The sequence below is a fragment of the Carassius auratus genome, chromosome 31 (genome assembly GCF_003368295.1).
Source record: "Carassius auratus strain Wakin chromosome 31, ASM336829v1, whole genome shotgun sequence".
NCBI lineage: Eukaryota > Metazoa > Chordata > Actinopteri > Cypriniformes > Cyprinidae > Carassius > Carassius auratus.
Genome location: NC_039273.1, coordinates 25,389,298 through 25,405,629, shown reverse-complemented (window position 1 = coordinate 25,405,629; position 16,332 = coordinate 25,389,298). Strand labels below are relative to the sequence as shown.

The 16,332-nt window shown below is 37.1% G+C and overlaps 2 protein-coding genes across 3 annotated transcripts; both read left to right on the top strand.

Annotated features, from left to right (window-relative positions):
• Positions 1 to 1,262: 1,262 nt before the first annotated feature.
• Positions 1,263 to 5,968, top strand: LOC113050974 (kelch-like protein 41b). Its single transcript, XM_026214487.1, has 6 exons — positions 1,263 to 2,488; positions 3,357 to 3,514; positions 3,618 to 3,725; positions 4,399 to 4,584; positions 5,142 to 5,288; positions 5,423 to 5,968. The coding sequence occupies exons 1-6, from the start codon at positions 1,373 to 1,375 to the stop codon at positions 5,532 to 5,534; spliced, it is 1,827 nt and encodes a 608-aa protein (XP_026070272.1). The 5' UTR covers positions 1,263 to 1,372; the 3' UTR covers positions 5,535 to 5,968.
• A 2,321-nt stretch (positions 5,969 to 8,289) lies between these two features.
• Positions 8,290 to 15,452, top strand: LOC113050971 (peptidyl-prolyl cis-trans isomerase G-like). Of its 2 annotated transcripts, XM_026214483.1 has the most exons (13): positions 8,290 to 8,440; positions 9,023 to 9,087; positions 9,183 to 9,257; positions 9,660 to 9,767; positions 9,847 to 9,891; positions 10,346 to 10,433; positions 10,939 to 10,968; positions 11,055 to 11,194; positions 11,981 to 12,152; positions 12,616 to 12,819; positions 12,950 to 13,031; positions 13,737 to 13,888; positions 14,094 to 15,452. In XM_026214483.1, exons 2-13 carry the CDS (start codon positions 9,027 to 9,029, stop codon positions 15,019 to 15,021), a joined length of 2,085 nt encoding a protein of 694 aa, XP_026070268.1. In that variant the 5' UTR covers positions 8,290 to 8,440; positions 9,023 to 9,026; the 3' UTR covers positions 15,022 to 15,452. The 2 variants fall into 2 exon arrangements, with proteins under 2 accessions (XP_026070268.1, XP_026070269.1); XM_026214484.1 differs by lacking the exons at positions 8,290 to 8,440; positions 9,023 to 9,087; positions 9,183 to 9,257 and having other exon boundaries at positions 9,671 to 9,767; positions 10,893 to 10,968.
• Positions 15,453 to 16,332: the final 880 nt, after the last annotated feature.

Sequence of the window (16,332 nt, the reverse complement as noted above, 5' to 3'; positions counted from 1 at the left end):
ACACTGCCATCTCTTGGAGAGAAATGAAGGTACAATATTATGATATTGTGATGTCTAAGGATGTCCATAATACCTGAGAAAGCAATCCATAAGCATTCCCATTCATCTCAGTGGCACTCCTGGACAGGCATGACCTGAATCCTGCCATTTTTGTTAATGTATGTTTACCCCTACTATACATCAGTAGGGCTCCAATACAATCAACCCCAAACTTCTGAGAAAACCGCATCGAATATAAAAACCTTAATGCTGAATAAGCCTCAACTAACCTTGATCAATTAAACTGGTATCTTTTTCACTAATGCTTCCTCTTTAACAGTCTCACACATATGTCCTTAATGCTTTGACTTAAAATACACATGTCTCCTTCCCCCAAAACCTTTCTGTCTGTTTTAATTTTAGTAATAGTGTCTCTAGTGTGACTGACGCTCTCCTCTGAGCCCCGAGATCAATCTAGAACCATTTGGTAGAGTTGGAAAAACATGAAATCCTATGTATTTGTGATCGTCAAGGCACCAGTGAAGTTCAAATAATTAGTCATGAGTTATGACCCAATTACTATTGAACCAGGAAGTATTAATCTTTGAATGCATTTGTACAGTTGAAGTTGTGTTTAAGCAATGTTTTCCACACAGAATTTGTTTTTGCAAAAAACTTACAACAGCTTGCCACTGGGGTAGTATATCCTTAAAAAGACACCTTATCGTCCTCTAAAAGACACAAATACCAGAGTGATAAAATAAACCCTTAAGGTACAGCTATGAACCTTTTTATTAGATACCAAGATGTCCCTTGGAGAGTGAGTTGTACTCTTTGAGTGACTCTGTTGTACCCCTTAAAGTACAGTTTTTGCACATTCTCCTCCCAGGATCTGGCACATGAATAATAAAGTTTGACTCAAGACACAGAGTGGTTGAAGCAGCTGAAAATGGCTCATCACCTGTTGTAGCTGCAGCTGTCTCCAAACACTGCTATTAAACCCTGTTTATGTGGGGAATTGAACTCATAGACAGTTGCATTAAAAAAAAAAAAAATTGTAGGCAACATATAGAAGAATACATTGGGATTGGTAAAACTTGCAGACTAACAGGTCTCCTCAGATCTTTATGAGAGAGCTGACATCCAGACTGGCCATCACATTGGGATCTCCTTCTTCACAACTAGCATTGAGGGATGACAGAGGCAGTGGGGGTGGACAAGAGCGGTAGGGTTATATTTAGGACGGCAGGATTAAATAACAGCCCCTCCACTCTGGGAATCTTTTCAGCACTCTGTCCTTTTCCAGCCTGGCCGGTGTGGCGAGCAGACCTGCAGCCACCTTCTCCCCTTTTTCTTCTCTAGTCCGTCAATTCCTATCTTGAAACCCACCAGCATGGATCCTAAAGCCATAAAGGAGGAGCTGCGGCTGTTCCAGAGCACATTGCTTCAGGATGGACTGAAAGAACTTCTGAATGAGAACAAGTTTGTGGACTGCACTTTGAAAATCGGCGACCGCTGCTTTCCTTGCCACCGCCTGATAATGGCCGCCTGTAGTCCTTACTTCAGAGAGCTCTTCTTCTCTGAGGACGGCAAGGAGAAGGAAGGAAGTAAGGAAGTAGTTCTGGATGACGTTGATCCCAATATCATGGATATGATCATCCAGTACCTGTATTCCGCTGAGATCGACTTGACGGACGACAACGTTCAGGAGATCTTTGCAGTGGCAAACCGTTTCCAGATTCCCTCGGTGTTTACAGTATGTGTGAACTATCTCCAGAAGAAGCTGTCACTGTCTAATTGTCTTGCCGTCTTCAGGCTCGGTCTGGTCTTGAGCGTTCCCAGGCTTGCCATAGCAGCACGCGATTTCATCGCTGACCGCTTTGAAACTGTGGCGGCTGAGGAGGAGTTCCTTCAGCTGGCTCCTCACGAGCTCTTGGCCCTGATTGGTGGAGATACACTCAATGTGGAGAAAGAGGAGATCGTGTTTGAGTCTGTGATGAAGTGGGTGCGCAGCGACAAGGCCAAGCGCGCCAAGAATCTGGGCGAAGTGTTCGAGTGCATCCGCTTCCGCCTTCTCCCGGAGAAGTACTTCAGGGAGAAAGTTGAGACCGATGACATCATCAAGGCAGATCCAGAACTCTTGAAGAAGCTCCAAGTCATCAAAGATGCCTTCAGAGGAAAACTCCCCGAGAAGAAACCCAAAGAGAAGAAGGAAGGAGAGGTGAATGGAGAGGCCGGAGCAGAGGAGGAAGAGGAGCTGCTGCCTGGTTACTTGAACGATAATCGTAGAATAGGGATGTACGGACGAGACCTGATCGTCATGATCAATGACACGGCTGCTGTGGCGTATGATGTGGCCGAGAATGAGTGTTTTCTGGCTGCCATAGCAGAGCAGGTGCCAAAGAACCATGTGAGTCTCTGCACCAAGAAGAACCAGCTCTTTATCGTAGGTGGCCTGTTTGTCGATGAAGAAAGTAAGGAGTCTCCTCTGCAGTGCTACTTCTACCAGGTACAAAATAACTTTAAAAACTAGATGCTGGTGTGATGGTAACCACACTTGGTTTCTTAAACTACGTTTACCAAAATGGTTTCACCAAGATGATCACGCTGGTCTACTTGCTAGACCAGGATCAGCATAGAAATCCATGAGACTTTAAAATAAAATAACTTTAATCTGCAAACTTTAATCAATTCCCTAGATACTTCACGGGTTAAAGTTATCTTCAACCCTATCTTAGAGTATCTGAATTGAGCGTATTTTAATGGTAATGGAAACACTTTACAATACATTCCAATTTGATAACATGAACTATCAATGATCAGTACTTTTTTTATAGCGTTTAGGTCAATTTTATATTCAGCATATACTAATGCATTATAATTGTTTAATGTTGTATAAACTAACATGAATTATTATAAAGAAATATGAATTAACTGTGTATATAAAGTTAATTTTATTTGTATAGTGCTTTCCACATGGTTTAAAAGCAGTTTTACAGAATATTGAGATGTTAATAATGTTTTAATATATATTTATACATTATTCATTTTAGCAGATTAAAGCTGGGTGATAATATAGTTAAACCGTCCAGACAATATAAGAGATCTAGCAGTAAGTAAACTTTAGGTATGCAGATATATCCAACTTTACTTAAAGAATAGAGTGATAATGTAGTAATATTTTGTGAGGGTAAAACTTAAACTATGTATATGTAAACAATATTAGCCTATATTTATAAATAAACATGAATCTAGATGAATTAATTTGGTAAAAATAATTGTTTGTGGTTAGTTCAGGATATCTACTTTAATGTTAATTAGATGTACCCTACTGTATAAGTATTAGGGTTATTTTAAAACAATTCTGTCTTATCCAGCTGGACACTATTGCTTCTGATTGGAGGGCAATGCCACCTATGCCCAGCCCTCGATGCCTGTTCAATATGGGTGAATCTGAAAACCTGCTGTTCGCCATCGCTGGCAAAGACCTGCAGACCAACGAGTCCCTCGACTCCGTCATGTGTTACGACACTGAGTATGAATTCAAAAGCTTTGTCTGGCCAACTGCTGATTCTGCTCTTCACACTTGACTGGTGGCTCGGATCCGTGGCTTCAATAGTATTCTTATGTCATTGCAGAAAGATGAAATGGCACGAGACCAAGAAACTTCCTCTACGTATTCACGGCCATTCAGTTGTCTCACATAACAACCTGGTGTACTGCATTGGAGGAAAGACAGATGACAAGTAAGAGAGAGTGTGTGTGTGTGTGTGTGTGTAACTGAGATCAGTGGTGCTCAGGAACATATGGTGTAGTTTGCAGCTGTCCGTGATTCAATAAAGTTCCTCAAAAATCCTCTGCACCGTGTGACATTTAAAGGACTCTTATCATAGAACTAATGTTATATTAAACTTTTCAAATAAAATAGCTTGATTAAATTTCCTCTTCCTCTTCAGTCCTAAAAAAGCATGGCATATTGGCATAGAGCAGCTTAGTTACTACTGTTACTAAACAGCAGAAGAATTAGTAAAAAGAAAAGGAAACCTGCCCAACTGTGCACTATTATTGCATGTGTGTAGCACCTACTGCTCTGGATGTCTGAAAGGAGTGGCTTAAGTTTCTCTTGATATAAACAAATAATAATAGAAAATTATACAATTATACATTGTACAAGTACCTTAGTATGAAGAACAGCCCCTTTAAAAGTCAGATTGAGCTGAAGCACAAGTTACTACTTTTTAAAGAAAGATTACAAAGCAATATTTTTATTTAAATAATGTGAACCAATGGATTTTTCACAATAACTCCAAGAATGTGCTTTACGAATGTAATGTACATAAGGTCAGTTTTGATTTCATATTCAAATAACTGTAAATTATTTGATTTAAAAAATCTGAAAATAACTTTTCTCTCTCACAGCAAAGCTATCAATAAAATGTTCGTGTACAACCACAAGCAGTCAGAATGGCGAGAACTGGCTGCTATGAAGACGCCAAGAGCGATGTTTGGTGCCGTAGTTCATAAGGGGAAAATCATTGTAACTGGTGGAGTGAATGAGGAAGGACTCACAGCTTTATCTGAAACCTACGATTTTGGAACAAACAAGTAAGATTTCTCACCAGTGTTTTTTATATTTTATTAAAGTATTTATAAAATATTTTGAACTGGTTTTTATCTATATAGTTTTTATTTATTTTTTGTATTTTTAATATGCTTTGTCATTATTAATTTAATTTAATGTATTTTTATTTATTTTTTTTTTAATTTCAGTAATTTTAGTACTTTAGGTTATTTTTTATTTTTTTCACTTTTAGTTTTAGTAATTTCAGTACTTTAACTTATTTTATTTCACTTATATTCCAAGGCAACATTTCTAATTTTGTTTTGTTTAATACGTTTTTTAATTTAATATATAAGTTTTTTTTCAGCTTTATTTCAATTAATGAAGATTTTTAATAGTTTTCGATTTAGCTAACAATAACAACAAATAAACAAAATAGATACTATACAATTTACAGGTTTGCTTGTGATATGAAATGATAATATTGAATCTGTTCCACTATAGATGTTGTCTTCCTGTGCTTTTCCATCTTTTTTGTCATCTCTTCGCATGTAAAAATTCTATATGTATATTATATTATATTAATATAATTTGCTCTTAGGTGGGACACATTCACAGAGTTCCCTCAGGAGCGCAGCTCGGTGAATCTCGTGAGCAGTGGAGGAAACCTCTTTGCAATTGGTGGCTTTGCTATTGTAGAGCTTGAGGACAAAAACATCGGGCCCTCTGAGATCACTGACATTTGGCAGTAAGTCATCCTGATGCTGTGTCGAGCTGGACCTGAAAAGACAAACAGAGTTCAATTAATTAGTCAAGTTCAAAGAAAGGGTTCAGGAATAGAACTGGATGTCAGTTTATAAACTGACCTGTTTTCTTTCACAGGTATGAAGAAGACAAAAAGACATGGAGCGGCATGCTGAGAGAGATGCGTTACGCTTCCGGCTCTTCCTGCGTTGGAATGCGTCTGAATGCTGCCAGGATGCCCAAACTCTAAATCTGTTTACCCCCCCCCCACCCCCTCTGTGGTCATGTGACCTTTGACCTCAGCACACAGCTGTCTCTGGTCATTTATATCTAGTCTAAAATGATAGGCCAAGGGAACTAAACCTTTTTCATAAAAGTGTGAAAAAAGCTTTCGGGTTCCCTAAAGTAATTTTTCTTTTACATTTTAGATAAACATGGTTAATGTGAAGTGTGTGTGTCTGTGTGTGTGTGTGTGTGTGTGTGTCGGTGTCAGTGTCGGTGTGTGTGAGAACATGAGCCATTTCCCATTTAATGACCCTGACAGACTGACATAACCATGTAAGCAAGGACAGGTGCATTTCTGTATTGTTATACGATTATACAAATAAACTCTCTTAAATACTTTAAATTTAAAATAAATTAATAAAAATACTTTTTTTGTAAAATAAACAATTTTAAACCATATCAACTTTTTGCAGACAGCTTTCTCTGATGATTGCAAAAACAAAAAAGGCATTTATCTTATATATATATGCACTGTATATATACTCCCCCCCCCCCAATTTTACCTATCACAGTATCTCCATATACCCAGTGGTAGCACTTCTTTAATAAATACATCACTATTTCATATTGTTTCTATAACCTTTATTAAATGTATAAAATCTATAAAATATACATTCATATTTATTTCTAACTGTTCCAGCAGCAAAAGAAAAAAAAAGAAAAAAAATAATATATATATTTATTATTATTATAATTATTATTATTGTTTTTTTTTGTTTTTTTTTGCTGCTTGTGTTTCTTAGCTTGGAGCCAGTGCTTCATAAGCTTCCTTCAGTACAGGACTGAAAGTTCCTCAGTAATGTGGTCTCTTCTGGTCTGTATATCTGTTTAGAGTAAATCTTGAGTAAGATCGATTCTCTCTCACATCACGACGTCTCTTTGATGAGGATTCTGGGATTGGTGACTGGGATCGACGGCTGTGGTTTGGATGCAAAGATCTGGTTCCATTCCTAAAATGATTCACCTCCTGTGTGAGAAAGAATCATGGAATAGTTCTGAAATGAAGATGCAGAAGATGAACTACAAGAAGAAACAGGGCTTAAGGTCTCAAACAGTGTTTGGGGTCAAAGCATCAGGAGAAACATCTGACTGTCTGCCATTTAGTTTAACTGGGCTTACCTTCGATTTGCAACAAGCAAACAGCTTTTCCTGACAGTTTGATCGAAAACTGTGTAACATTATAAAACATTGCAAACATGTTTATCTGTGATGTACTGGAGGAGCCAGTCACCAATCCTCCATATGTTAGAGTACAATAACCATGGGAATCAAATGTTTGGTGAAGAACATTTCCAAAATGAGTTATTAAACATGAAGACCAATGCAAACCCTTTTCTATACTGTATGTGAAGATCCACATGATGGTTCAGACCGATCACTGCAAAACCAAACAGCAAATGTTCAAATGACAAAAACACCAATGAGACTTATGATTCTTCATATCTTCATATTACATCTAAATGAAAGTTGTGTTCACATCACGTGACTTACTTGACAAATCTTTTGTTTGTTGATTTCAGCCCAACAGCAGGGATTCATCCGTCTGATGATGACTGACGTGTTGTTGGGAATGAGTGCTTCATCATCAGTGTATTCTGACAGTAAAAACACCAATAAGACCACCAGTTTCACTCACACTCACAGTACCATAGTATTCTTTGAGTGCCATTAAATATATCAGAATACCAAAATATCACCAGCTGACTCCATCACTGTCATAGTAACACTAAAGCACAGATTCATAAATGTGTATTTTTACTGTAAACTTTAAAGCATTATTAGTTTGTTATCTGTCTGATCAGACATCAAATGTTTAGTTTAGTTTGATGCGGAGCTCATCTCACTTTCATGAGTTTTTTGTTCTATATGTTTGATTTGGTTTAGTTTAGTGTGATCTGGAGCTGAACTCACCTTCAGTGGTCACAGAGCTTCATGATTTGGCGTTTTAACTCTGTCAGAGTGATGTGAAGGCCTTCAAACAGGACTGTGTCACGAGACCAAAATGTATTTTCGATGCTTCAAAAAAATTCTACCTGACTCTCTGATGTCACATGGACTACTTTGATGATGTTTTTCTTACCTTTCTGGACATGGACAGTAGACCGTACACACAGCTTCAATGGAGGGACTAAGAGCTCTCGGACTAAATCTAAAATATCGGTCACACTTTATTTTAGGGTCCAATTCTTACTATTAACTAACCATTAACTATGACTTTTGCCTCAATTAACTCCGTATTTGCTGCTTATTGATAGTTTATAAGGTAGTTGTTAAGTTTAGGGTATTGGGTAGGAATATGGATGTCATGCATTATATGTAGCCTACTTTATAAGCAGTAATAAACAGCCATTATGTTAATAATAGACATGCTAATAGGCAACTAGTTATTAGTGTGAATTGGACCCTATACTAAAGTGCTACCAAAATATCTTAAACTGTGTTCCAAAGATGAACGGGGGTCTCACGGGTTATTAATGACATAATTTTGATTATTGGGTGAACTAACATTAGTAGTAAATGGAAAAGACACTAGTAGCCTATCTAAAAAATAAGTACTAGTAACATGAAAAAAAGATACTAGTACGGCTTATGGATTAAATGTTACAACGGCTTTCCATATCTCCACTGTATATGATGAACTGATCTGCATAGTGAAACTCAAGCGACATTGAAACTACAAATCCCATTTGATTCTTGACCGCTTTAAGTTTCCGTAGTCTCTGGTTCAGGCGGTTTATGTCTTTACCCAGAATGCACCGCTGATCGTCACGGCGCCATCTCCAGACGTGCGCGCGCGGCCAGGAGAACGACAGTCGATGTTGTTAACGTTCTCTTCGTTTTGTCAGCATTGGTTTAACTTGATTCAAACATGTAAGTTATACTTCTGTCAAATATATACAAAAATACTTCTCGGTATGACTCGTACAAAGGGAAAAACAAAACGGAAATCTCAACGTAATTGACACATGTATCACGTTAGCATGCTAGTCATTCAATCTTTAAAAGGCAAACGCTTGCATTTAATCGCGGGTGTGAGCAAATATGACCATTTATCCGATTTCTTAAAGCTAATTCTATAAATATGCAGTTTAAACAGATAGGGATAGTCCAAGTGTGCTGCTGTTGATGTTTTTAGCACAGGCTAAGCGCACGAGCAGCAGCACGAACATAAACAAATGAATGTCGATTTACTTTAAAGCTATTTAAAATCTCAAAGCTAATACAAGACCACGTGGAAAAGACATATTCGTGGTTGTAATGTGCTATTCTGCTGAAAGTGAAAGTGCTGACTCAAAGTTAGTATAATAACACGAACAATAATTGACATTGAGGACTTGCTACATGAGCAATATGACATACTGATGTTCTCTATGAGAGTCTGTCAGAAGCGTGTCATAATGCAAATGTTGTGTCTGAGCACAGATGTGTTAGTAAGAGTGTTTGTGCTTGCAGTGTGATGGGGGTGAAGGCACAGCGTCCTCGCTGCTTCTTTGACATCGGCATCAGTAATGTGCCAGGTGAGACTCCATATGCACAGCTGCTCTTCAGGACCAGAGAATGTGGGATGTGTTTGTCTGTATGATCATTTTCTCATTGGGTTTCCTTCCTGCAGCGGGACGAGTGGTCGTGGAGCTTTTCTCGGAGGCGTGTCCTAAGACATGTGAAAACTTCCGCTGCCTGTGCACAGGTGTTTATAGATTGACATCTCTATCTATTAATTTTATTTATTTAAAATTACTTAAAGGGTTGGTTCACCCAAAAATGATAATTATGTCATTAATGACTCACACTCATTTCGTTCCAAACCCATAAGACCTCCGTTCATCTTCAGAACACAGTTTAAGATATTTTAGGTTTAGTCCGAGAGCTTTCTGACCCTCCATTGAAAATGTATGTACTGTATACAGTCCATGGTTATAAAGGTATTAAAAACATCATCAAATAGTCCATGTGACATCAGAGGGTCAGTTAGAATTTGTTGAAGCATTGAAAATACATTTTGGTTCAAAAATAAAAAAAAATTAATGCTTAATTCAATAAAATCTTGTGTTTATGCATTGTGGGGGTTTTCTTTCATCTCTGTCTCCAGGTGAGAAAGGAATTGGCAAGACCACCCAGAAACCCTTGCACTACAAAGGAAGTCTGTTTCACAGGATAGTAAAGGACTTTATGATACAAGGAGGAGACTTCAGCGAAGGTATTTCAGACTTCTGCTGTTTTTTTATGATGTATATCTAATGAGCGTTGACATTTGACAGAAGTGTTTGCCTTTACAGGGAATGGCAGAGGTGGTGAATCTATATATGGAGGTTTCTTTGAAGGTGAGTGTCCTTTTTCCACTTAATAAGCATGTATATATTAATAAAATATAGCATTTTTTGTTTTAGAAGTTCCACATTGATGTCCAATTTGTAAGTCGTTTGGTTGAGATGACTCTTCGTTGACCAAGTTCATAAATCACTGACTTTAAATGGTCATCATGAAACATCTACATTTCTTTCAGTCTTATTTTAGCATTTAGACATATTTATTGTTTTTAGTAATATTATTGAGTTAGCTTATATTACACTATTGCTTTTGTAAATTTTATTAGTTTTTTTTTTATTTCTATTTTGCTTTTGTATTAGTAATTTTAGAACATTTTCTTTTTAGGGTCTTTACATTTTTACATTTCATTTTAGGTGTATTTAAACAATTTTTAATTGATTTAGTTGCCAGTAACAACACTGAATTCCATATTCCGTCTTTTTTATTTTATTTTATTTTTTTGTCTAGATGAGAGCTTCTCAATGAAACATACCAAAGATTTCCTGCTGTCGATGGCAAACAGAGGGAAGGACACCAATGGCTCACAGTTCTTTATGTGAGTCCCGCATTTGTGCTTCTTTACAGGGTTTCAGCTTTACAGCGTTATCATTTTATAAAGCTTTGTTGTTGTGAAAACCTGTATCTGACCTGTAAATCATGCTTTTTACAGTAATTTAACAGTTTAATGTCACCATAGACATTTCTCTACCCTGCTCATATGGTATGCATTTTATTTGTGCAGGTCTTAAACAGTCTTAATTTTGAGCCTAATAATCCTGCAGATACCTTGCTTTAGTGGGGCATCACTATTGACCTGTTGGGTAGTGGATTGTAACATTCTGTTTGAAAATGGACAATGATCTGCAACTATTGTTTTCTTTTTTGCTGTCTAGATGCAGAATAAATGTTTATGTCCTCAGTGCATTGGTTTGGTCTTGAAGTAGTTATGAACTGCAAGTGATAATGACTTGGATCGATTATGGTGTGCATTAATCACTGTTTTTGTGTTCGTTAGATTTATATTTACATTCTGCCTCACTGTTTTGTGTCCCTGACCATAGAACTACAAAACCAACTCCTCACTTGGATGGGTAAGTGTGCAGTACAATGTAATGTACCAACTAAGTAATATAAACAACAATTGTGGTGTTTAACGGTTTTTGTTGCTTTTTCCCAGAATTCATGTGGTGTTTGGTCAGGTGATCTCCGGCCAGGAGGTGATCCGGATGATCGAGAGTCAGAAGACCGATGCCAACAGCCGACCCTACGCTGAGGTCAAAGTGCTCAACTGTGGGGAACTTGTTCCAAAATCAAAAGGTGAAATTGCATATTTTCTTTTCTCATGTTCAAAGCTGGAAATGTTTCGATGTTTTACGATATTAGCTTTACCTTATATTTTTGTTGTGTACTTGTGTAGAAATATGCTTCCTTATGGCCCAATGAAATCGGTTTTATTTTTATCCGATTTTTTGTAAAAATAAAAAAAAGTGTTTTGCCCAGTTTAAATGATATTTTCGGCCGCGACAATGCCACAGATGTCCCTTGCATCATTCTGAACAGCTGAGATGTTTTTAACTAGATGTGGTGCGGACGCGCCTGGAAAAACCAAGCACGCCTCTTCCAGTATAAGCATGCATACTGCATTTGAAATAACGAACTTGAGCACAAAAAAAATGTTATGTGAATGGCCCCTTCATCGAGCTCCATCGGTCAAAATGTTTACTCCGGTTAACGGTTAAACGGTCAATATGAGCATCCCTAACTGGCATATACGCATAATATAACATACAAAATTAATTCATTTTTAGCCACACAAAGTCAACATATTGGTATTTCTTGCTCTGAAACTGCCATAAAATAAAATAAGTTTATTGATCTTTGAAAAGGTTTACCTGTGTTTTTATGCCAGTATCATTATTTTAGTTGAACCTGGTCTTAGACCATTTATCGCGATAATTTCTTGGACAATTTATCGTTCAGCAAAATTTATCTCAAAGAGATCACACTTTAATTTAGTCTTGGTTTAATCCTACTTGAAAACATTTTCCCAGTCAAATTATGAAAGTGTGTTTTTAAAGTATTGCTTCACATTCTGTCATCCAGCAAAGAAAGAAAAGAAGAAGCATCAGTCATCCAGCGAGAGTGATGGTGACTCTTCCTCAGACAGCTCCACAGACTCCGAGGAATCAGAGAAGGAAAAGAAACGCCGCAAGAAACATAAGAAGGAACACAAGAAAAAGAAAGAACAGAAACACAAGAAGAAAGACAAGAAAGGGTACAGTCACCTTTACACATTTATGATGTTAATCTTTCACCTTGCAACAACACAATATAAAATGCTTGAAAATGTGAAATATTTACATTCCACATGTGTTGAGCACATCATTACTAAAAGCTCAACACAGTGCCATAATGATCAGAAATGTCTGAAGTGATTTTGCCAGCCAATAATTTGTGTTTCTGGTCAGTGTTGTTGAAAGTCATTTTAATGTAGTCTATTTTCATCTATCTTTTGTCTAGTTTTACTCATGGTTTTTAAGGATAAGGGCATCTGCCTAATTTGACTAGACTGGTGAATTCTGTAGACTTTGTTTGGATGCACAGCCTGTGACGAGCAAAATGAGATTTAAAAAAATGTACATACACTACATATCCACAATAATTCTACAGTTAACTTAATTGTATTATTTGCACTTAGTACAAGAAGAGTGTGAGAATTTTAACGTCTTTTTCTGTAGGTCTGATGAGGAAGAGGCTGATCCCCAATCCTTGTCGACCGTCCGTCCAGAGGAAGTCCCGCCCATTCCAGAAAACCGCTTCCTAATGAGGCGAAGCCCCCAAAAGGCCAAAGAAGAGGAGCAAGGGAAAGAAAAGCAAAAGGAAGACTCTGGGAAAGACAGACAAAGAGAAAGAGACCGGGAGAGAGAGAGGGAAAGGGACAGGTCGGATGTGATATTTTAATACTTCAGTAAGGTTGTGGAGGATCATTTGTTGTACAGACATGGATGAAATGTTTGTTGTGTGATTTTATTATTTTCCTCTCGGGTTCATAACTTGTAAATTCTATCCCAGACCCATGACGAACTCACGGCCAAACCGCACAAGACTGGTGATGACCAGGTCAGGGCGCAGAATTAAAGGAAGAGGACCGAGGGTGAGAGAATAAATTTATTTGATTTAGATCACTAGAGTTAAAATTTTAATACACTCAGAAAGTTTGGGGTTGGTAAGATTTCTGAAAGACATCTCTTCTGCTAAGCAAGCCTGCATTTATTTGGTCCAAAAAAAAGAAAGAAAAAAAAAAACAGTATGTGGTGAAATTGTAGCCTTTTTATTATTTTCTTTTTTATGCATATTACCATTTCATTTATTCCTGTGATCTGCAGCTGAATTTTCAGCATCATTCCTCCAGTCTTCAGTGTCACATGATCTTCAGAAATCATTTGAATATGCAGATCTTCTGCTCAAGAAACATTTCTGATTATTATCAATGTTGAAAACAGTGAAAACTGCTGAATATTTTTGTGAAAATCGTTATGCATTTACATTTACATTTATTCATTTAGCAAATGCTTTTATCCAAAACGACTTACAAATGAGGACAGTGGAAGCAATCAAGAACTACAAAAATATATATTTATATATAGAAATTTTTTAAGAATTCTTTGAATAGAAAGTTTAAAAGAATAGCATTAGTTTTAAATAGATTTATTTTTATAAATTTTTTGTCTTATACTTTTGGTCAATTTCACTCATCCTTGCTGAATTAAAAAAATAAATTTAACTGATCCCAAACTGTTGAATAATGCAGGTTTTGTTTTAATGATATCTAATTTTTATTATTTATTTATTTCTGTAGCGCTACCGGACACCATCTAGATCTCGCTCGCGTTCATGGGATCGGTTTCGCCGCAGTGAGACGCCTCCACACTGGAGGCAGGAAATGCAAAGGACACAGAAAGCTAAACCCAACACAACCGCCACCCAGGAACGATGGATCAAGGGGGACAAGTATGTCCAATTTTACAGTGCATACAAACATTGCATCCAGAATTCATGCAATGAGAAGTTCATAAACTTGATTTGTTCACTCAAAAGTGAAATCGTTTAATTGCCCTTGTGCTGTTCCAAAACATTAATTGCACTCATGTTATCTATTATGTATTTGAAAATAAATCTTCCATGTAATTTTTTTTTTATTTTTATTTTTTTTCAGAGGCGATATGTTAGAGGTAAAGACACAAGCCAATGAGCCAGCGACTGAGAACAAAGCTGCACGACAAGAAGAAGCAAAAAAGAAGTCTGAACGAGAAAAGAGAGATGCAAAGCGGGAAAAATCACGCAGTCCCTCCCGGGGAAGAGACAGGAAGAGGGACAAACATCGCTCCAAAAGCAGAGATAGGGACGCACGGAAAAAGACGGATGATGATGCAGAAAAAAAGAAAGCTCGCAGTCAGAGCAAGAGCAAAGAAAAGAAGAGAGAGAAGGAAAAGCACAGCAAAGCGGATGATAAGCGAGGACGCTCAAGCAGCAAAGACAGGAAAGAGAAAGATGCCAAAGAGCGAGAGAAAGAGGGTGAACAAAAAGACAGAAGCAAAGAAAGAACCAAACATCCTGAAGGGAATGATAAGGATAAGTTGAAGGATGGGGAAAAGAAGAAGAATGGAGAGCAGAGACTTGACCGATCGAAAAGCAGAGAAAAGGGTCGCGATGCATCACACCGGTCCAGATCCAGAGGCCGCGACAAGCATGACCAATCACATGAGCGAGGCCGTGACCGACACCACAGCAGCAGTCGAGACAGAAGATCAACTCGCCGGTCGAGAAGCAGAGAGCCAGACATAAAAGACCGCGGGAGAGACGCAGAAGACAGAAACAAGAGGAGGAGTACAGAAGAGTCAAAGAGCAAAGAGAGCAGAGGACGAGACAGGAGCTCCCAGAGACAGAGAAGCCGAGAGCGAGATGATCGACAGAGCGGCAGGAAGAGGAATGAAAAGAGTGACAGTGGAAGCAGCGATTCAGAGAGCGAGGCTGAGAAACAGAAGAAAAGAAAAAGGAGCGAGAGTCCGAAATCTAAAGACAAATCTAAAAGTCCAGGTAAAAATGCGAAGAAAAAGGACTCCTCTTCCAGTGACAGCGACTGAGAGACTGCATGTACCACTTTGTTTATTTGTTTTCTTTTTCCCATCAGTGACTTACTGTACAACGACTGATACAAAGACTTATTTTAGTCATTGTGTGAACCAGACATGTCCTTCTCCTGAACACCTGGAATATTTTTTTCTAATGGCTGATACCAGTTGCATCCTCATTTAAGTTGAATCGGTTATATTTGTCCAACTTTTATCAGATATTTGTTTTCATTTTCTTGCCCATATCCGACATAAACGTTTAGTGTAACTGGTTGCTTAACTGTTTTTCTGTCTGATCTGAGCTGTGTTTTTTAAAAGGGGTTCGTTGGAGACATGTTTGAGTACCTTAAAGATTTGTAAGGGCTTTATGTTTGTAAAAAGATGGCAATGTTAGGTTCTGTTGAATTTGACAAATAAAATTGAAACTCAACCTGTGATTTAAACCTGTTCCTAATTTCTTGAAGTGCCATTAGGAATTAAGGATGCAGTATTTATTAGTAGAGATTTGTTTTTTTTTTTCATTGATTTGTTTTAGATATTTTACACATTTCACCTGTTTTTAGATTTAGGTATTTTAACATTACAGTAAACCTTTATAATCATTATTAATTTCATAACACATTAAATGTAGCCTTTATTGAATATAAAGTGATTTTATTTTTCAGTTCTACCATCGTGTGTTAATTATTAGCATTTTTATATATTTCATGCACTGCTCAGTTGTGAGATCAACGTATTTTTCTTCCATAACTTTTCTTTCAGATTTTTGGAAAGAAAACATCCAAAATACACATTGAATGAAATGCATCTGAAGATTTCAATTAGAAATTATATCTTTAAAGATAATCTTGAAAGTTTTCCCCTCAATACTGAACCAGTTCTTCACCTCAGCAGCACTTAAAACAACTTCACAGTTTTATTTCTATCTGTGCTCTGAAGATTTTTACACAAGGGTTTGTTTTAATATATAATTTGCCTAATTTGTAATAACTTTTTATACCTAAACGTATGAAGTATGTGTTATAGAAATGGATTTCCAAAATAATCCATGTAAAAACCTTCAATATTTCAACAAAATAAAAAGGGACATTGGAACCTGTCTTTTAAATTCTCTGTTCTCTTCTGGAAATGTACGAATATTTGCACATATTTAATCAGAAAACGCCTACTTTGCATATTTCAGAAAACAATAAGGAATGCATCAAACGATTTGAATAATCAATCTAATGATTATTACAGTTATTTGATTAATGTTCAACTTTTTACTTGACAGATTAATCAGTAGGCTTCGTAGTATTATTCTGCTCTTACAATTAGTTAAAA

Coding starts and splice junctions, on each gene's coding strand:
- LOC113050974 (XM_026214487.1), top strand. CDS start 1,373: ATGGATCCTAAAGCCATAAAGGAGGAGCTGCGGCTGTTCCAGAGCACA. Junction 2,489..3,356: donor TGCAGTGCTACTTCTACCAG/GTACAAAATAAC, acceptor TGTCTTATCCAG/CTGGACACTATTGCTTCTGA. Junction 5,289..5,422: donor GAGATCACTGACATTTGGCA/GTAAGTCATCCT, acceptor TTTCTTTCACAG/GTATGAAGAAGACAAAAAGA.
- LOC113050971 (XM_026214483.1), top strand. CDS start 9,027: ATGGGGGTGAAGGCACAGCGTCCTCGCTGCTTCTTTGACATCGGCATC. Junction 9,768..9,846: donor AGGAGGAGACTTCAGCGAAG/GTATTTCAGACT, acceptor TTGCCTTTACAG/GGAATGGCAGAGGTGGTGAA. Junction 12,153..12,615: donor AAGAAGAAAGACAAGAAAGG/GTACAGTCACCT, acceptor CTTTTTCTGTAG/GTCTGATGAGGAAGAGGCTG.